Raw genomic sequence first — 22,418 nt, 5'->3', positions numbered from 1 at the left:
TCTTCCAGTCAGGGCACATCAGAGAAGGAAAACTCTGATTCCAAAAAACCTCCGCTGCCTTGCGGCATACCTCTTCAGGGGAAAGGCTAAGGGAGTAAACCCCGACAGAAAATCCGGAGCCGGAGTCCCTAAGGCGGTTTGACGTTGTAGTCAACACCGGCAACTCCTGCGGCGCACCTGAAGCCAAGCTGTATTGACTCCGTCTTTCCCTTGGACCCTTCAGCTGCGAAGAGAGGGGCGGTCTGCTGCATGGGCAACAGCAGACCCTCCATATCACCCTGCCCAGGCTCTGTAGCTTCAGCTTCACTGGAGAGGACACTCCAGCGTCATCGCAAGATGTCGATTCAACACGGGAGGAGACAGATACCGTGTCACTCCCGAGTCGGACTGCACAGCCATTCTCGGCGGTGCAGATAGACTCTTAAGAAGCTACACCATCGTCTCTCGAGACGGACGGCTGCCGACGATTTACAAGAATGCAGGATTTTGTTCTTGATATCAAATATAGGTCCCAAGGATCGCATACACCAAATGAGGTAAATGATAGTTGTAGTTTCATGATTTGGCAAAGATTTACATAGGAAACTGATCAAATAATCAGAACATACAGAAGCTGTAATTGTATTTAGACTCATGATGTAAAGGGGATACAGAAAGGTTTTTTTTTCCCCTCCTTAGGTTACAAAAGAGATGAACGTTTTTCTAGTTAAATGCCATTAAAAGTTTTATATTTTTCTACTTTTGCCTGTGACATGTCGTGGTTTTTGAGGTTTGTTCTCTCTTCCAAATCAAAGCTTTTATTTAACCAAATAAGTTGAAGTGGAACTCCTTTTAAAACTTCTTATTGATCCTTCTTATTTGATTTGATGCTGCCTGTTGACGTTTTTATTGGAAAGTTAATCACATCCCATCTGTGAACTGTCTGGTATTCTGCACTCAACTGTTATCAAAAAATTCTATTCAGGAGTCATTTCTTGAAAATCTCTTACAGCCAAGAACCTTGAATGCCTTAAGTTTTTATGAAAGATGAGTTAGGACAGGTTGTTGGTCCTAGGTGGTTTGTGCATTAAAGGCAATCCGGCTATGCTCATAATTAACTGTAATGTAAGGGAGAACACAAAGGCTCCTATAATAGAAATATTTCTCAAAGGAACGTTGAGGTGCAGGAAAAGGGATACTTAATACAGACTGGGGGTTTCAGTGAAGAATTCATGAAGGATTTCTTCTTCCTCTTATTTTTACACTTTTAGGCTAGAGAAAGATGAGTTCTGGAAATCTGGAGGCAGGACATTTTGTTAGGAACAACTGGGTACTGATTCTGTCCTCTGCCCTTCCCAGGCAGGGTGTTCTTGTAGGAGACAGATGAGTTGGTCACTGGGAAGGTAAGCCTGGGTAGTGACCAAGAAAGAATGTGGCTTTCTCAGCTCTGCTGGAGTTGGACCTGAGGAGTGTGGCACTGACCGCTGTGAGTGCCCTTCGGGAGCTTGGGCCAAGATCCGTCTGTGCCAGGGCAGGCTGCATGTGCTTCTGCTCTGTGTAACCACCTCGGTTCAGTTCAGTTCTGGCTAAATAGAGTAGGAAGTGGTTCAGGCCAAATAGGTCAGGAGTGAGATTGTCTCGTCTGTCTTGTCTGTCTGCAGGCTCTTCCTGCCTGTTTGTAACACGTTGGAAATTTTACACAATTAATACGGGAATATATTTCTGCACCATTATTATAATAGTTTTAGAAACCCCCATTTCTACTCGCTTCCCCAGAGGTAAACACTGTTAAAAACTTGAGCTATACTCTTTTAGACAGTTAACTGTGTACTTAAATATACATAAAAGTACATAAATACAGGCTGGATTTTCTTCAGGGCAGATAGGCTCATATTATTGAATTTGCATATTATGTATTATGTTTACTTTTAAAATTTAATAATCCATTTTTTAAAAAAAGTTCTCAACCGACTACATGCTTACTAATTTTAGAGAGAGGGGAAGGGAGGGAGAAAGAGAGGGAGAGAAACATCGATGTGAGAGAGACATTGATCGTTTGCCTTTTTGTGCGCATTCCAACCCGGGAATCAAACCTCTGACACCCAACCAACTGAGCTGCACAGGCTAGGGCTGAAATTTAATACATATTAGTATACCTCATCAGTTCTTTAATAAAATCTAGCTGCAAGCAAGAACTAAGTGAGACTAACTTTACTTGTTACATATGATAACCTGTAATACATACTATGAGATTACATAAGCATATTCAGTTTATTATGTCCCAGTCAAACTACTGAAAGCCCACTCTTGGTTGCTTAGGCTAGAAACCTTAGAGTCAACATTGCTCTCTTCTTTTTTTTCCTTCAACCCCACGGTCCAGTGTGTTAGCAGATGGTGTTAGTTTTCTCTTTAAACTGTGCCCATAGTTTCATCACCTGTGACACTTCCATGCTCCCACTGGTGTAAGGCACTGCCACCTTCACCCTCATAGTCACAACAGCCTCCTGACTGACCTCTACTGCTTCTTCCCTTGTGCCTTAGCGTCTCTCTCCACTTAGCTCTTGATCTTCCTCTACTCAAAATCTGTAGTAAAATGCTCATGTTTTATTTTGATTTTAGAGCTGTGGCTTTAGCAGTAACTGATCACCAAATTGTGCCTTCAGAGCCAATCAGTGTTTATGCCTGCTCTGCCGGGCGGGCAGCGTTAGGGGTTTTTACAGTTAAGCCTTGTTTAAGCATTACTACTGCAATTTTGTGCTGGTGTTACCTACAGGTAAGTTGTGGCTGGTCAGAAGTTCCATATGCCAAGTAAGTTTCTGACCTATGGCTCCTGACTCCAAGTTCAGAACTTAATTGGCACATTCTTTATCACTCATGACCACGCAATCTTTTAAGCCACCAAAATTTACATTTTGTTTTAAATGAAAAGAAACTTAAGCAACGAAATGAAAGGAGAAAGAATGATAGGGAAGAACTCAAGTCACCCATAAACATTTTTATAAATATATACATAAATAAAAATTACAAAGGAAGTGGAGGTAAGTTTGGTTTATGCTCCTTAGTGTTTTTTCCTCTCAAATTCTAGAAAGGAAAGAAGCTTCTCTTGATCTGCTTGTTTGGAATAAATGCATAGTAGTGTTTATGAGCTGATGTACTTGATTATTTTCCTTCCCTATCATTCTTTACTCAGCACTTTGGGACTACTGTTCTTTCATCTACTTTTCCACTCCCCCCACCCCTGCCCTCCCCTCCCCCCCAGGCCTCCGCCAGCTACACTTACCCTTTTGCAAAAGGATAGGGTGTGTGTGTGTGTGTGTGTTTGAATGTGGGTGTGCATTTGTGCATGTGTGTGTTTATATTTAAATTATACCTGTCCGTGTTGTGCCATCTAGAATTCTAACAACAAAAATGCAGGCATCTCCCAGTTGAGCTCTGCGTTTGGCCACTTTAAGAACAGGCCCTTTGATAGACTTTCTTTTTTTTTCCAATGTTACTGAAAATTAGGATGTACATTTTAAGAAAAGAGCTTCCCTAGTTGGGAGTTCCTCAAAGTAAAATTAGCTGAATATTTCATCTTCCAGAATTGCTAGATTATGAGTATCTTTTAGTTACTGGGAGTCATTGATACTGAGTTCAGCCTCTTAGCTATAGGTGTTTGACATTCCCTTACCCCTAGAGTGTAACTGGAAAGGAATTACATTTTTTCTATCGAGATGGGAATTAGAGTAATTTATGATTCTTGGAAAGATTCTTTGAAAATTACTCAAAGCCAGGTATAGCTTTATATTTGAAATCCTTATTAGCATTGGCAAAAACTAGTCTAGAGTTGGAATTCCTAGAATGTCATTTTTATATTTTTGATAATATCAATAGTTAATTTTCTGTCATTATATAATAAGACTGTTTCCAGGTACTTGGTTGATAAAACTTGTTTAAAATTCAAGTGTCTGTAGTAGAATACATCCCCTAAATTATAGTATCTAATTTAAAGGCTACCTCATCAACTCAATTTCAGTGTTTTTTCTTCTCAAAAATTTCTTACATACAATAAACCTGTGATATTTATGTAAAAACACCAACTTGGCTTAGCATGCAGTATATAATACATTCTGGGCACTGAAAACACTAATAATTTTTGTTTTTTATTCCTAGTCTCACATATTTATTTTTTCACCTTAATGTTTTATATACTTTTTATTTATATTATTCTTTTAAACATTATCATGTGATGTTAAATTTTATTTCACCCACTGCTCCTGAAATAGCATGTGCAGAGGTCCAGAGATCTGAAACACCGCGGTGTGTTCTGGGAAATGTACGAAGTCCAGTATGGCTAGAACATCTGTTGTGTCTGTATGGGTAGGAGGAGACCAGAAGCTGGATCAGGAAAGGCCCCGCAAGAATCCATTCATCCAGTTAAGGCAAACCCAGCCACCTCTATTCTTTCATACTTTCTTGTTAATTTTGTGTTCATCCCTTGTCAAAACTTAGTTTCTTCAGGAGTAAGTCTATCTAGGTATATTTTAAAAGCTTGAAAATGTCTGTATCACCTTTAAATCTGTTTGGGTATTAATGTATGTAAAATGAGTTTTATAGAAGAGTTACACTGTTATTGGTAAAGATTTTTTTAAAAATTTGTATTGTTCAATTACAGTTGTCCCAGTTTTCCCCCCATTTCTTTCCCCCTGCCTCCCACAGTCAATCCCCACCATGTTGTTTATGAAGATATTTTTAAATGATCAGCTAATTTCCTTACTGTAATAGTTTTGAACCCTTGAATAAAATTCTGCAATATTTTGTTTTAGAACTTTAAAAAATGGTTCTTTGATTCATCTAACATGTTCCGTTAGTTTTGGAATCAATACGAGCATGTGGTTTTTCATTCAAATCTTGAAGTTGCTTAGGAGTTTCCTGTCCTTAATTTGGGGGATTATTTTTTTCAGTGCTTTTGGTTACTCTTTTAATTTAACCATGTTTTAAAGCATTGTATAGAGCTGTCCATCTGCTTTAAATTTTTTTTTTTTTTAATTTTTTTACTTTAGAGAGCAGGAAAGGGAGGGAGAAAGAGGGAAAGAGAAACATTGATGTGGGAGAGAAGCACTGATTGATTGCCTCCTGTACACTCCCCAACCTGGACGAACCTGCAACCCAGGCATGTGCTCTGACCGGGAATCAAACCAGGGACCTTTATGGTTTGTAGGACGTTGCCCAACCATCTGAATCACACCAGTTGGGGCTGCTGTTTTCAGTCTTTTTTTATTACTGATAACTGGAGTGAATGGCCTCACCTCCCTCATCTAATAAATGACTTCTTTTCCCATGAGGCTAAGACTGGTAGCAGTCCGTGGGACAGGGCCAACCAATTTGGGAAATTTGGCAGTACTATGAATTCCAAATCAACTTTAAAAGATCTTCAAGCCCATAGCTTTATGAAAATATTGGATTTCATATGTAGGAATCATGTGAAATTTCTGATTTGAGTGATTAAATATAATTCTGATCTGTCTTACTGGTTTTAGTAAATGCGTATATAGTCTATTGCTAAACTACAGCTAAAACTCTTTCTATGCAATGACTGGATTTTGAGTAAGAAGCATTTATAAAGTTAGATTATTGCTATATCATCTAGGTTGAAAATAAAGTGTTGGACGTTTTTCTGATTGCTTCTGGAAGATAGGTTGGCCTAGCAAGAAGAGTGTAGGTAGAGTTGGACATGGGAGATTGACTATGTGGCACACCACTTTCAGTCTCTGATATGTGACTTAATGAGCCTCTAACTACTCATCTGTAAAAGGAGGCAACTAGTCAGTCTTAATGAAGTGAAATATCATCAAGTGGTTAGCATGTACTGGGCATGTACTACCCACTTCCCCTAAGGGTGCTCTTTGACAACAGTGTAGTAGAAAAGTACAGTCATTCCAGCTAGAAGATCTAGATTTAAGTCCCAGTTCTTTTCTCTTATTGCATAATTCTTGGGTCCCGTCACTTGACCAGAGAACCTTAGTTTTCTCCTCTGTAAACTGAGCCTCTGAAAGTTAAATGAGGTAATAAGTGTGTCACACCTAGGCTCTCATTCTTTAGTATGTAACGTATTTATAATCCTGCCTTATTTCCCGATGGTTAGCATTATTCTTATTTGAAGCTGCACTTCAGGGACGTGAACCTCATGGTTGTGTGTAGGATGCTGTTATTTGGAGGCACGGAGCATAGGAAATAATGTGGATGTCCTTCCCGGAAGTTGTATACATAATACAGAGCCATTAAATGGTTGAAAGCTGTAGTGGGAACGCGGGGCGTTGCACTAATGTGGTAAAACGATCAGTTTAAAAAGGTGGCTGTGGTTGCAGCAATTTCACTGGGCCAAGGTCCTTGTTTCTGCGCACTAGTTTCTTCCCGCCGGCTCTTGTAATAGAGCTCTTACCTCTACGCGGTTCTGCTGACGTTATCAGCTTTTTGCAGGGTGACCTGCATTTTGTAACCTGCGTTCTCCACAGCGTACAATAGACCTAAATTTCAGGAATATGTAATTTTTTCTGACAGTGGGCTTTCAAACAAGGAATAGTGTCACTGTCTCCTTAGCACATACTCTTTAGTGTACCCGGGCCGTGTCATCTTCTGTTAACCGCCCTGGGTGCAACAGACTTCTCCATGCTTTCTCTTTTCTTGAACACCCTTCTATAGCTTGCTTTTACTAAACATTTACTGATCAGTCATCCTAAAGTAATTCTAATTGCTTTATAACACGAATATGTATGTATTATTGGTAATTTAAGTTAGTTTTACTTTTATACAGCCTAAGTATTCTTCGTTTCTCTTTAACAGAAGAGTGCCAAACTTGAAGCAAAAATGGAGTAAATTCTTAGGTTTAAAATGTGATACAAAACCTTTTTACTGTATCATTTTACTAATAAAATGTTTTTAATGTTTTTGTATAAGAAAGGTGGGTGGTGTGAGGAGGAACCTGCCAAGACAGCCACAGTGAAACTTGATAGTCAGCCCACCCATCTGTTCATTTAAGTGCTTGCTCTTCCTAGAGGGATGCTTTAGAAAAGGGAGCTCTTTTTAATTTAATGACTTCCATCCGATTAAAGTGATTCAGTGATATGAACACCAGGAGGGGTATTGTTTGAGAACCCCTGATGTGTCTATTAGTGAATTCCATTTTATACAGGTGTGTGGGTGATTTCCAGCTCTCCTTCAACACAGAACAGAATAGTTGGCTAATCAGAGGTGGACCTGGTACCTACCTGCCTTTTAGGTTATTTTTCATTCCTTGAAAAGAAAACTGAAGAATCAGTCGCATCTGAGATTTGTGGGGTTTTGATAGATCTCAGCAAAGTAAGGGCTGTCACTGACTGCTAAGCGGGTACTCCTCGTTCATGTAGGGTTCACGTGAAAAAGGACAGTGTTACCGAATAGTAGCGGCAGCAGTTAACACAGTGTACTAGTGACTTAACGTACCAACATTTAAGTCCTTATTTTTTGTTTTTGTTTTTAAGTCATTGAAATTATGAGACTATCATTCAAATGGAAGCATTGTAGTTCTTCGGAACCATTATGATCTCAAAAGGAAAGGAGAATGATACAGATACACTGGCTGAGGTGTTTTGAGGTGCATCGAAGTGTTCGAGGCTGTGACTTACCTTAACATGTTCTTGACGTACCATGGCGTGGATTAAAAGGTATGCTTTAGAAATCTCCCAGTAACCCTAAGGTCATGGGTAGAATGAACGTTTATGATTCTGTATTTAATTATATCATATTTTAAGATATTTTAATATTTAGATTGCAGGTGTGGGGTTATAGGTTCATACCGGTAGTATTTTTGTTAGGAAAAAGCTATATATCACAAGATTGAGAGGTGAATTTTTTTTTTGTGTGTGTGATATGGTTAGAGAAGACACTGGTGTAGGTGTTTTCCTTAGGTTTTCATAGTAATGAGCTATAATTTCTTGAACCAAATAGTTAGGGATTATTCCTGTGTTAGTCTGTAATTAACTTTCTGGTTTACGTCACATACTAGTTTCTCTGCAATGCTGTCATGTCATGGTAGCCTGAATAGGAATTAGTTGGATAAATTCTTCAGTTGGGGCATTAATTTTACCAAACAAAATAATTCTTATTTGGACCATTTATAGTTTGTGCTTGCTTTGCCTTTTACAAAGAATTTTTAGTGAGAGGAAAATGTGTAATTCTTTATTAATAGTGTAATTGTATGTATGCAGTTAATCATTTAATGTGTTTGTGGTATGTAGTCCTGCTGTTATTTGTGGCTGGTAGTAGTGATAATTCTAGGCTTTGTATTACCCACTTAGCCATCAAAAATCTTTTAGGTTTTTATATTCATAACATATTATTTGAGTAGGCAAAACCACTTCTTAATTATTTGAAACCTAGGAAACCTAATTTTGTAATTTTGTTCTGTGTGCTTGCTACTAAATGCTTTCTTAAGGGTGGTAGAAGTGAATCAACCCAGGGAGAATGCTGAATTCATTGTTACATCAGGTTAAGAATTCTTTGTCTTTTAGGTAATGAAAGAAAATATGTTGGGAACATAGAGGTTTAAATCGTGAATAGATAAATTTTATAGAATACACTGGTATGGTCCAAAACCTGTATCTGTTAGGGTACCTTGTGTTAAGATCCTTTTGACATGTCAACAGTTAAATTCTTAATGGAACTTAGTTATTACACCTAAGATAAAACTGCTTTATATTAAATTCTAGTGTATAATGAGAAATCTAATTAAGTTTCAAGTTAAAGTCAGCTGTCCATTAACCGAAGCAATCATTCATTTGAACCAGGTATTTTAAGTCTGGTACCGCACAGTAGCATCTACTGTCTACAAAGATCTTTTCTGACATAATGTATGGTAGTGATACATTGGTTACAAAATATGTTTTTTTGTAATATTTGCTAGTTCATCTTTAAAAATCTCTTTTTGGGGTACCACTTCATTATTTGCTTGTTTTGTTTTTAACTCCACAGAGGATTCTTGATGCACAGCTAAAGTTGGGAATTCCTATTCTTCTGGAAGAGTTTATAACTTAGACTCTGAGGCCAGCTGACCTGTGTTTCATGTCTAACACATACTCTGTTACTTTGACAGGCTATAAGAATGATCTGGGGAAAAATATACATTTATATATTAAAATATAACAAGTACATAATTTTATATGTGTGTGTGTGTGTGTGTATTGCATTTTATGTGTATATAAATTATACATACTTAGTGCAGGGTTGTGTATGTAGGAAGCCAGTGATTAACAGAGGTGATGATTATTAACTGCCAGAACAGGAACCTCGTTTGGGGGTAGAGCGCTCTTACATTTTTTCGTATTCCGAGTCTTACACTTTCTCCTGTGATCTTCTTAGAGTTAAATAAACAATCACTATTCAACCGATGTTTTGAGTTCTTTGGGCTTTCCTCATCAGTGAAAGAAGATGGTTGATTTGTGTATCTTCTAAAGCTGTGGTTTTCAAATTGCAGGTTTCAGTCCCAAAGTGAAGAGGGCTGACCCAGGACAAGTAGTATTCCTTTTTCACAGTGAACAACTTGTTGGGTATAATGACCAGGCCACTCGTATTAATTCTTGTGGAATAGAACCAACCACAGCATTGATGGATAATCGGGAAAAAAGTCAACAATTAGAATGACAAGTTCAAGTTTATACTTAGCTTTGAGAATTTCTTAAACTTTGGAGCTACTACCATTTTAAAAGCCCAGAAGTTAATTTGTTAACCACATCATTATTAGCGGCTTACACGTAATGCGTCTTACATTAGCATTTGATTATTGTTATTATAGTAAAAGATTGCTTGGGTGAATTTGCTGGAGACCTGCACCTGGTTTATGCAGGTTTTCCTATATTAAACTTAAAAATCTTAGGTTTTATTGATCCAAAAACAGCTAGCCAAAAGACTAGTCTTGAGGCATGGAACCTAAACTACCAGTGGAGAGGACGAAGGAGGAAGAGGTGGTCTGAGAGAATTTACCTGAGCTATAGGCAAAGGAGTGGGAGAAGGTGAAGCAAGCAGGTCCAGCAGAGTCTGAATGAAGAAATGGCCCCTCCTGTGGCTGGGAGTTAGCAGTCGCGAAAACCCACGTGTCAACGAGATGGAGTTCGATGGTGCCTGGCTGCAATAATGTGTGGGAACAGCCACCTGGAAGTCAACCCGAATCTCTAGCAGGCAAAACAGGAATGTGAGGAGTCTTCTGCTCCAATTCTGTCACTTTCTCAGGCCACTGCCAATTAATTTAGAACATCAAGAATATTTTCTTTTTTCAACCCCACTTTCATTCAGATCTTTTGAAGAAAGCATTGCTGTAGAATGTTTGCATAATTTGAATTATGGTTAAATGGCCATAATTCAAATTAAATGGCCCTTTTTTTAATGCTCAGGGTGCTGTTCCACGTTGCTATGAAGGCTTATCCCAAAGGGAAATACAAGGATTACAGTGAGGTGGTGAGAGATGTGTTAGTGTTACCAGCCACTGATGAGGACTTCAGTTTCTCTGGAGGGTAACTTTTTCTGGAAAGGTATATAGGTGGCTAGTTCAGTCTGTTGAGCAAGCATTAATGTCAGCTGGAACTTGATTTGTGGATCTACATAACTGAAAGAAACAACAAGTATTTTTAAAAAGGACAAAGTATTGAACCAACTTGTAATAGTTTTCTAAATAATGAGCTTATCCTTGCTGGGATCCAACTAAAAGGTTACTGTAATCAGTTAGGCATCTAAATAAGAGGTATTTTCTACGGAAACAAAAGATAAAAAATGGTTAACGTGAATTCTAAATGCAGTTTCTGGGTCTGTAAGGCGGTCAGTCAAGATTTCTAGATATAAGGCACAAAGCTTCTGTTGGTGGATGAAGGCAGGCAGCCACAGTCTGGTCTCCTGGTCTGCAGTGTCAATGTCTCTGTCTCTGGTAATGGCACCAGGTGCTCAGGCTTACATAGCATCAGTTACTGAGACTGTTTAAGCACGAGCTGTTGTGGCGATTTCTTCGAAGTTTATATTAAGTTATCTAGCTGCATTTTAATTCCAAGCCAGTGGATGTTAGAAAAATGGAGTGTTGTAGCCAAATATTTAAGAAAATTAAAAGAATTCAGTCCAGTTTACGGGTTAAAAAAGAAAACTTTAAAGACAATGAACTGAACTAGAATCCAATATCATAAATATGCACTATAGTTTCTAGCGAAACACAGTTTTTCTCTAAAATCGTCATTTTAATCAAATGTTGCCCAATTAAGACTTGTTTATTGCATAAGCCTGGTTTCAATAATTTGGCCTGAATATCTGTATAAATATAACAAGAATAGTAATAGATCATGTAGGCTCTTTTAAGTCTGTTCGAACACAACATTCTAGTCATAGCCTTGGTATTAAAGCCAGTTTTCAATTGTGTCCTATTATGAAAAGAACAGATTATTATTGAATTTTTGTAAATAACCATATTGCCATGAAAATAATAATACCCATTAAGAGTTTCCAAATTCTGAAGGGACCAGGTGGGCAGAAAAATATAAATGACAAAGGTATAATTTGCCAAATTACTCTAGGTCATTAAGTAACAAGATTAGCAATGTGTCAAACAAAAAAGCATAAAATTAATTCTCCTCAGTCATTCTGTCCCATAATTCTTGTTTATCTTGATTATTTGCCAGTATTTCATGATTCCAATTGTTCTTTAGAGTTCTATAAGTCTTCATCCAACTTAAAGGTATGATCTGAAATTTTATTCTCTGAAACCTGTATTTTAGACTGTCAGTCTTCTCTGTGGATCTTTCTGAAGATAAAACATAGTTGTAAAAGCATCAGAATAAAACAGTAACTGTAAATGACAAAAATAACCTTAAAATGACATATTATAGATCTGATTATATAATGCAATTGACAAAGAAATGTGCTTTTCTCTAACATAACGTTTTGAGATTATTAGAATTATAAATGAAAATACTATGTATAAAATACAACATGATTATTTCTTTATTTGACAAAGCTTTCCATATAATTTTAATATATCAAATAGGCCTAATTAGTTTAATTTTCTGTATTATAGGAAGAGAACAAATCTTTGAGGCATTTCAGGGTTCCACTGAAATAACTCAAAGCCATTTTCATGTTAAAGTCTCCTTCTAAAACTCGAACCCTGGGAAGTGTGAAACAATATTAAATTATCCACTTACCTGAAGTGACAATAAAAGATAATCAAACAAAGACACAGATTACCTATTGTTAGTAAAACCGTAATTCTTAGAATTGAGACAATTGTTTTTTGAGTTAAATCAAGTACCCGATTAAGACTATAAAACACAACTATTTTAGTAAAACATAGAATCTTTGCTTTCTAGGTATAAAACCTTTTCATAGTATCTGGAACAAAACACGGGAAAATTTTTAACCTAGTGAAAAAGAACACAGCTCTGGTTTTGCATCAGCTTACTTTTGATATTTAAATTTGCTTATTTAAATAAATTCTAATCTTATTCAGCTTTACCATATATAAAATTTTTCTTTCTAAAGATTTCTCTTTATTAACCTCTAACTTTCCTTGCCCAATTTAGGGTGTCTTTTCCTATTTATTCAGAAATAACCAGCTTAGGACAAATACCTAAAAATATATCCATACCTTAGGCCAAGAAGCTAGCTTCACAATTATTTTCTCCTGCCAATCTAAATTTAGGAGAAAAAGATTCTGAGCCATTCTAACTTGCCATTCCGTTTTAGTAAGGTTAGCCCAGTTAGACAAAAAGAAAGGCGCACAAATCAACCTTGTTTATTTTTTAAGCCCTCCAGTGTTTTGAGGGAGTGGCCGGGGAAGTTTTGGAGTTTTGATTCCCATAGTTTAAATTGCTTTCAATCACCAAGGCTGGGAAAGTTGTTTTCGGGTCGCTGGCGAGCTGTTTCGTGCAGGCTACTTTTTTAAGCGTGGAAAAGCCATTGTGTTTCCAAAGCTAATTAAGCTTGAGAGCGTTGGTTGGGGAAGGAAGGGGAGACCAAACAGTAATTACATGCAATGGCCACAAGATGTCACTATTCGTGCAGTTATCTCAGCCAACGATAAAACTACGAAGACAGTTAAGGGCATCCCCCTCAAACCCTCCAGTCTCCATCACATTCGTGGTGCCAATGTGGAACCCACCCCGTAGGGACACTGAGGGAACAGTCCCTCAACACATTTTGGGCACCACTGACAAACGCTTTCCAGAGTGAATACCCCTTCCAGAAAAACTGCTTTTAGCACAAGGTGTGGGTTTGTATAATCCTGGGTATCAGAGGGGCACAAAACAGAAGGAGCACCCCTGGGGCCCGATGAGCGTCAGGGGGTTCTGTGGCTGTCACACTGTGACTCGGTAGAGCAGCGTTCCTTTCTGCGTCTTCAAAGTTTGGTCCCTCGTTTGGGTGCCAAAATGTGAAACTAAAAATCTTTAACTTACACGGTTGATTGTCTTTTTATAAGGAAGGTTTTATTGAGCCAAAAATGCTACCCGAAAGACCAGTCTTGGGGCTTGGAGTTTAAACGACTGCAGCATAGCAAGGTAGAAAAGGAAGCGTGTTCTCCATATCAGAGCTTTGCAAGGCTTTTTGTGCATCAGGTAGGGGGGCAGGGAGAAGGGGGTGGTCTGAAAAAATTTACATAACTATAAGCCTTAGGGTGGGGGGAGGTGAAGCAGGGCCTGTGGAAGAAGAAGCTGCTTCAGTAGATTGGCTGGGGGTTAGCAATCCAGAAAGCCCGTGTGTAAACTGGGGGCTTCGCGTTAGGTGGTGCCCGGCTGAGATCACCTTCTGAAACAAAACCCAAAATTCCAACAGGCCAAGCGGGAATGAGAAGTTCTTGGTTAGTTACAGTTCTGTCTCTTTCCCTCTCCAGCCGCTATAATTTATTAGAACATCTCAGAATTTTTCTTTGTCACTTATCAGTTAGCTTTAGAGTCAACAAAACTACAAGAAGGAATATAAACCTCTAAGGGTTCTTTTCCAGGTGTATTGTTTGTAGCCCCATTTAAATTTTGATACCAGTTATTCACAGAATTTGTTAGAAGCCGGGTTATCACTTTTTTGGAGTATCAACATGCTTCATTAACAAATATTGCTACTATTGAGTAACCTATGGCATTGTAGCTTTGCAAGGCAATTTTCGTAAGAGACTACTGTCACTGTAAGAAATATTTAAACCTGCATAGAATTTTTATGAATTTGAGCCAGACTGACAATTGCTGGGAAGCAAAATCTCAACAGATTGAGAAAGTGCTGCAGAGAATGGCCGATTGCACCTTATTTTAAACATTACAATCAGAGGAGGAGGCAAAGGGTTATAGGAAATCCATTGGTGAGAGATTAGGGGGGCGGGAGAAAGCAAAGCAGGAAATCTGTGGGGTTGGATAAAAAGTAAAACAAATACACATACTTTTACATTTGTGGGTATAGGATAGTTAGCCATTAACAACATGATAATAAGCCTTGCTCGGGTCACTTAGTTAGTTAGAGCGTCGTCCTGATTCTCCCAGGTTTCTGGGTTTTATCCCGGTCAGGACACATTCAAGACTCCATCAATGAATGCATAAATAAGTGGAACAACAAACAGATGTCTGTCTGTCTGTTTTTCTCTCTCTCGCCCTCCTTCTCTCCCTTCCTCCCTCCTTCCCTCTCCCCTTGCTCTAAAAATCAATTTAAAAAAAAAGATAACAAGATAACAATAACAACTGAGAAGTTTTGTGGTCTCTGCCCTGGTGCTACCCAGACATTTCAAAGGTATGTAATATAGATGCAAAAAAGATGACAGAGGCTCAGTTAAGGTAAAGACTGACCTTTGTCAGGGAATGTCCAGGCCTAGGGCATGCCTACCCGCCATCACTTGCTTTTAGTTAGAACATCGTAATTTCAGACCGTCCCAGGTGGTTGCTGTAGGCCTCTGAGTTTGTGTGGCCTCTTTTTTGTCCACAGTAGATACTTTCATTAATGAAGAAATCAATCATCATTTTAGCACTGGAGTTGTGAAATAGTTCCTCTTTCCATTACAAAATTTGTAAAGCTCATATCAGCTCATTTTGGGGGAAGAATTTACATTAGCTAGAAAATGGGTAGGCGAGAAACTGATTGTGGCCTAGGGGATAGACAGGCAAAGCCCAAGAGTGAGTAAGAAGTGGAGGCTTCTGGGCCTGGCTCTTTATACCCCCTCCCCTCCCTTTTTTTTTAAAAGATCATCTTGGATAATAGCCACCTGGAAATTAATTTAGTAATTCCAGCGTAAACTAAGGGGTGTGAGCAGTCTTTTGTCGGTTGCGCTCTGCAGTTGTTAACTGCTTACCCCCCTTTCTCTTCTTCCTTCTACCCCCTGCTGTAGTTCAGTTGAGGACATCTCAGAATTTTTTCCTTGTCTTTTGTTACTCAGGCATACCTGGGAGATTTTGCTGGTGAAGGGTCTTGTCTTAAATTTGTTATGAAAAGAAAAAGTAACATCTGTCAAGCGCAGTAAAGTGAGGTACGCCTATGTAGGAGGCCCGTTTGACAAGCTATGAATATAAGTAGCCGTGAGAACTTCATCCAGCTTGACGGAATCAGGGAATGGACATAGAGGAGATAGTTTGGGAATACAATTGGTGACAGCATTTGTCAGTGAACTGCTGTTACTGAAGGCAAGAATGAGGGAAAGGTCAATGATGCTACCCTGTAGAAAAGCGAGGCCGCGTGTCTTGAACATGCAGCAGGAAAGGGGAACATTAAGAAAGAAGTCGCTACAAGGGGGCTCATCTTTAAAGAAAAACTACTTTTTAGTTACAGAATTGGATGTAGGGCAGTTAACTCTGTAACACAACAACTTTGCACTTTGCATAATTTAAAATTGCACAGAAAAATACCAAGTAAATACCAAGTATGAATGACCCAAACTGAAGTTAAACCTACTCCTACTAGTGTAGACTTTACCTGTGTTTTCCTCACTGCTATGCTCAGACTCCCAGGGCTTTTGCTCCTGTGCTACTGTTTCACAACCATAAATTATTGGTGATCTGTGCTTTTAATCACTTCATAGTGACTGTTAATTCAAAACCTTTCCTTTGCCTGAGCTGAGTGAGCAGAGCCTCCTTGAATGATGGTTGAAGTATTAGGGTTCCCGTAGTTCCATCCGGGGCAAAGCAGTTTGCTGTCACACTTTGCACATCAACCCCTACTCCCCGTTGTGTATTCCTCTTTCCACGTCCCAGGACCTCCCGGGAAGCCAGCAGCTGGGACTGCTTTTCAGGTCCTAGGAAATCAGCCTTGAAAGGCAGCAGGAAAGGCGGCAGGACAGGTTAATGGCTCAGAAACAGTTTGGCAGAAAGTGTTTAAGCTTTGAATTGTCGTTAAGACCACTTTAGAGTAGTTTTTGGCTTTACTGCAAATATAAGGTTTGATTATCATAATAGGACATGTGATAACAGAAAGCTAAATTATAATTCAAAAGAAATGTTTTGGGTGTTAACACAAGTAAGCAGAAAGGCACTTCTATATTCATGCAGTGGTGTTACTAGAAACATTTTGGAAAGCTCTTCTCCATTCCAAAGATATGTATTTTGATTATTATTTTTGCTTATTGAATAGTCTCCCATTTAACTCTGTCCTATTTTAATGTTTTAAAATGATAATTGTTATTTTTAATTTTTTTCCCCTTAAGGACAGGCTTCTTTGAGACAACCTAACCCTTTCTGCATTAGACCTTATTTGGGCTATCTCACCAACAAATGTTCTGATCTACGGTATTTAAAAGGAAAATAAAAGGCAGATGCACTGCTGACTTCAAGCATTTTAGGATACCAGGCTCTGCGTAAGAGGTTTCCCCGGCACTGTGTCTGTGTAATTTCTACCAACAGAAAAATGTAGACTGCAAAACCTCTTTGTTAAACTGAGAATGTCTGTGTAGTTGTCAAATTTATGACATACATTCATGAGGTTGCACATGTGTCTACATGCTTCTGTGTATGCAATAGCCAAGGTGTGGCTCTCACAGGGGATGTCTGTTGATTTCCTGAATGGTATGTATATATAGCTTTAGAAAACATTTTCTCACTTTTTAGTAATCAAAGAAAAATTTACCCTTTACCCTTATAAAATTTAGCCAGTAGCTGAAGTTATTATTATGAGGAGGGTGATGGAAGGTTTCCGTTCAGGTTCGCTGTTGACCCCTCACTTAAGCAAACCACATCTGTGCTGTATCATAGAAAGTGTTCAGATTAATTAGTGCATTTTGTAATTCTATCATAAAAATTTATTCTCCAAGCACCCTCTTCCCATGCAATTAATTTCTATCTCAATGTAGAGTATATGGAAAATCATGAACATTATACTCTAGTTACATTTTGAACCAAATTCACCATTTTGTGAACTTGGGCAAGGTAGTTTCTAAGCTGATTTCTTCACCTGTGTTTAGAGGATAATGGCACCTACCTTTATAGGCTGATACGTGTATGAAGTGAGGGACACACGTGCAGTGTGTAGCCTAATGATGGCCCTCCAGTAGCTGCTGTCACAGTGTATTTGATATGGATGGGGACCGTGTTTCTTATTTGCTGCCATGCGTTTCAAGTGTCTAATGCAGTACCTGACACACAGCCGGCACTTAAATGTGTGTTAAATGGTTAATGAAAGAAAAAGAGAACCAGAATCGAGGAAAGCAGTTATACCACTTTCTCCTTCCTGTTCATCTCAGTTTTAGTGAGATTGGCAAAGGAAGCCCGTTTTAAAATTAACAACAGGAACATTCTAATCCTAGTATATTTCAGTATTTTCCCATGACACTGCACAGTTAATGATTTTTTAAAAATGCATCCTCTTGTGATAGGTGATTTGACCAACAGGGGACCATAGTCAATCCTAATCTTTGCCTACTGAGTAGGAGAGAAGATTGTTGTAACAGTTTATCTGAAATTTGGATGGAAAGGGAAGAGGACCAGTTTTGTCAGAACTTACGTCCTGATTGACTTAATATTTAAGTTTTCTTAGTATAAAATACATACATCCTGCAGTGGTATGGCTGAGGACAAGAAATCACTGTCTTGTAAAAGTTTGTTGTTAAAATAGAATCTGAAGACAATAGGAATAAAGTCTAGGAAAGAACTTTTTTCAAAGCCAGCCATTCATTCCAAAAACTTTAAAATACATAGTAACAAATTATTTCTAAATTAAAATAATACACCTACAGAAGAGCAGAACACACTACTCAGAAGTGTAAAAGAAAGTGAATTTTCGCAAAGTGACTATGCATGATCACCACACAAATGAAGATTTAGAATATTACCAGCTCCCAGCAGCCCTTCTTGTGGCCCCTCCTGGCAGAGGTAACCTATATTCTCTCAAACACCATACAGTTTTGTGCTTCAGACTTTTTTTTTTGCTAATCATCATATGTAATAATAGTCTGCCTATGTAGTAATAGTTTGGTCACGTTCATTGCTGAGTAGCACTCTGTTGTGCGATTACTCTATGATTTATCTGATCCTTTGACAGTGGTCATTGGATTGTTTCTAGTTTTGGGTTATTATGTCTGATGCTGCTGCGGCCATTCTTGTGCATGTCTTTTGGTACCTGTTTGTAAACATTTGGTGGCATAGCATCTTTAGTACTTTTGAACTTTATCAGTAATAATATGCTCAAGTTAATTTTGTGGGGGGGGGGCATTAAATTCTTATATGCCATTCTCTGTTTTTATGTGAAGCCACCTGTATTCTAGAGTTGGTGTATGAAAATACTTCAGTTGGTGTCTGGGGAATGCGATTGTATTTTGCTATTTACCTAAGCCAGACTTAGTAAAGAATAGAACATCTGTCAAATTATATGATGCATTCTAGAGCAAAATGGGATTTTTGTTGTTGACTACCATTATCACTAATAATTGTGTGAAGGGTGTATGTGTGTGTTGCTCTATACAGGCATTTGGGAGGGGATGAAATGAAGGTCTTATTTCTTCATCCAAAATTAATGCTGCTAACTGGATAGGTATGTGTACGTGTATATAGGCATGACTGGGAGGTGCTGTGTAACCAGCAATCTATTCCTAATTGCACACGTGGATTTTTACTTGTTTTGCTAATAGAAAGGGGGCTTTCGTTTAGTACCTATGTATACATATATTTGCAGTCACAAATTTATCTACCTATGTAATAAATTTCCAGAATTGAAATGGTTAGGAATCCAAAGCAATGCCCATCTTGACTTATGATAGACATTTCCAAAATGTTTTCCAAAAAAGATTGCACAAATTTAAACTCCCGGCAGTGCAATTGTACACCAGTACTGGGTATTATCATACTTTAAATCTACAGCAAGCAATTTTTAAATAATATTCATAAGAATATGAAAGCTATGCCAGGAAGTCGGCCACAGAGTCTTTTATGTGTCACCCTCATTAATGTTTTTTGTTGATTTTCACCACCAGGTTTCCTGGCAGGCAGGGAACTTAGTCAGGAGATCAGTGCTTTTCTGAGTGTGACCTGTCTATTCTGATGTGATTTCAGTTTATAGAAAGATGCAAGAATGTTGCAAAGAAGTTCACACGAGTGTCACCTTTCTATTCTGATGTGATTTCAGTTTATAGAAAGATTGCAAGAATGTTGCAAAGAAGTTAGCACAAGTGTGACCTTTGTATTCTGATGTGATTTCAGTTTATAGAAAGACTGCAAGAATGTTGCAAAGAAGTTCACCCGGATAACAAGTGTTAAGCTTTTTTACTATATTTGCTTTTTCCCTCTGTATATTTCCAACACACACACACACACACACACACACACACACTCTCTCTCTCTCTCTTAACCTGAACATTTGAAGGTAAGAAGTAGACATCACACCCTTTATACTAAAGCTATTATTTCTAAAAATAAGGACATTGTCTTAATAACCTATATGGTTATCAAAACCAGAAAACTGAAATTGATATAATTCTATTCTCTAACTTCCTAGTTGTAGTCACATTTTGTCAGTTATCTGAATAATGTTCTTTATAGCAGAAGTAAATTCTGGAGAATATGTTGCATTCAGTCATCAAGTGTCTTCAGTATCTTTTAATTTGGGCCAGTTCCTCGGTTTTTGTTTGCCTTTCATAACTTCGATGCTTCTGAGAGTATAGTTCAGTTATTTTCTTGACTCTTTCACAGTTTAGATTTATGTTTCCTCATGTTCAGATTCAGGTTCTGCATTTTGGGAGCAATAATATCATAGAAGTGATACTTTGCTCCTCTCGATGTGCCATATTAGGTGGCCTTGGATGTCAGTTTGTCCCAGTCAGGCTCTTGTACACAACACTGGAGCAGTTTGCCTTTTACTAAAGCCATCCATAGGTTTTAAGACATAATTTTCATATAAGGTCTTTGTATGTAATGTTAACGGATGTCATTAATATCACAACTCAATTGTGCCGTCTGGGTAATGAGGCTTGCAGCTATTGCAGATTTAATGTGGGAAAATCCCTCTCCAGGTATGGATTTCCAAAGGTACCCTTAATCTGGTAATAATATTGGAGAAACCCAAAAAGCCAGATACTGAGACTAGCTGGAGATGATGGTCTCAGTCATTTTACATTTATACCTTTCCACTCCTCCTGCTTCTTTACCAAATTGCTGGTAGGCTGTTATAAAATTAAGTTCGTTGTTTTTAATTGAAAAAGAAAAGGTAGAATAAATGGACATTAAAACTAAGGAAAAGGTAGTTTTCAAATGTTCTGCCAAGTATAGGAAAGAGAAGGGGAGCTGTTACTCTGCCTGATGGGGCCAGCTGCAAGCATGGCATGTCTTTGGAATCTACTGCATATGATATTTGTCCTATTTATGAAACATGTTACATATATGTCATAGTTCAGGAGAATACATCATGCCTTGATCATCTTTGCTGGCAGTAGCCAAGGACCATTGGTTACACCAGGAAAGTTTTAAGCAGTATTGCTATTTAATGTGGTTCTTAGGGTAAGAGGTAAGAGCAGGTTCAAAACTAGTAGTAATTGAAGTATGATGAAGGCTGACAGGCTTGCTCAAAGTTGTGAGACAGTATAGGCTGTTTTCTGACATGGACAGAGAATGAATAAGCTTTTCAAAGTAAGTATAAATTACATATATACTCTAAAAATATATTTCAATTGGTCACCTATTAACCTCTTCAGTCATATTCCATAGGTAAATACTTCAGTTCTTTCTAAAATTTTTGCTTTTATAAATCATATACATGAACATGTTAAACACGTGTCATTGTCCCATATGTCCTAATAGCTTGTGAGTTTCATTAGGGCCTGGGTTTGTAATCTCTTGTTCACTAATGAATACCAAGGGCCTATATTCATTCCTGATACGTGAAATAAAGAAATCTGGAGACAGGAACAGAATGTTGTACAGCCCTTTCTAATTGCCCTTTTTGGTGAGCAAATCACTAAAATCTTCCTAGTGTCAGTTGTTCTGCTTTTCATATTCTGCTTTCACAGAAGACAGTGATAAGGTTGTCTCACCGCCCTGTGTCCTTCTGCCAGTGCAATGATCAGGTATGAATCCTTGAGGGCATAAACCAGGTTTCCTGATTTTTCCCTAATTAAGTGCTATTTGATTACACTAGTTTAAATCATGTTTCAAAAATCTTAAGTACTTTTGAACTGTATAAAATTTATATACTGTTTATAGCAGATTTTGTGTAAAGTTTGCTGTAATTATGAGTTTGGATTGTTCATGTTTTCTACTTTTTTTCCTTGCAAATACTGCATCAGTGTTTCTTGCCTTTATTTTAATCTCATTTCTTCATTAAAAAGAAAAGTTTTGAAATACAGAAAAATAGAGCAAATTACTTTTAGTTTCACAATCCAAGGGCAGAAGAGTTTCCCACATGACTTGGCATTGCTTTTCCAGTCAGCTTTGTTTTTAAAATAGAAACTCTAATGTTGTTATGAGTTTTTATTTTATTTTGTAGCAGTACAATTACTAAATTGTTCTATTTTTTTGTTTGTTTTTTCTTGTTTCCTCCCCGCCCTTGGTTTTTGACTTGGTTTTCTCATGTGAACCATCTGTTAGCCAGCAAAGGTGTTAAAATGGTGACGTTTTGGTAACACTTATTATGTTTGTTTTCAATATGTTTGTGGTCATATACTTCCTTAACAGATGGGTAAATATAGAAGCAAGCTGTATCTGTTATGGGAGAAAACAATATTGTATCTCCATGATGAGCAAAAAGGAAGTGTATAACATAATGTAATATTTATGCAGGCTTTTAATTTGAAAATTCTAATGGAGTGGGAACCTCAAGACTCTACAGGTAGGAAGTACTATGTTTAATGACTAATGAAAAAAATTTTTTAATCTTCACACTTCCAGGATATGAAAATAGATTTAACTACATAATTAACATTTCCCCCAGCTCTTCTTATTTTGAATAAAAGAGCATTGTTATTTTAGAAGGGGAAAGCTAGTGAAATTAAAGTAAAATGGATTTGC

At 37.8% G+C, this 22,418-nt stretch overlaps 1 protein-coding gene across 2 annotated transcripts in view; it reads left to right on the top strand.

The window, feature by feature from the left end:
• RBPJ (recombination signal binding protein for immunoglobulin kappa J region) overlaps positions 1 to 22,418 on the top strand; it is a 91,709-nt gene that overhangs the window by 25,656 nt on the left and 43,635 nt on the right. The window contains exon 2 of one of the 2 annotated variants that reach the window (XM_090267005.1): positions 7,479 to 7,661. The exons of the other annotated variant lie outside the window; for it this stretch is intronic. Coding sequence (XP_090123131.1) covers positions 7,645 to 7,661 — 17 coding nt within the window. The 5' untranslated portion in view covers positions 7,479 to 7,644. The remainder of the gene's footprint in view (positions 1 to 7,478; positions 7,662 to 22,418) is intronic. 2 annotated transcript variants of the gene reach the window in all.

This window comes from Furipterus horrens, unplaced genomic scaffold (genome assembly GCF_987537825.1).
Source record: "Furipterus horrens unplaced genomic scaffold, mFurHor1.1.pri manual_scaffold_2, whole genome shotgun sequence".
Taxonomy (NCBI): domain Eukaryota; kingdom Metazoa; phylum Chordata; class Mammalia; order Chiroptera; family Furipteridae; genus Furipterus; species Furipterus horrens.
Note: the sequence above shows the minus strand (reverse complement) of the source record. Positions and strands in the feature narration are given on the sequence as shown.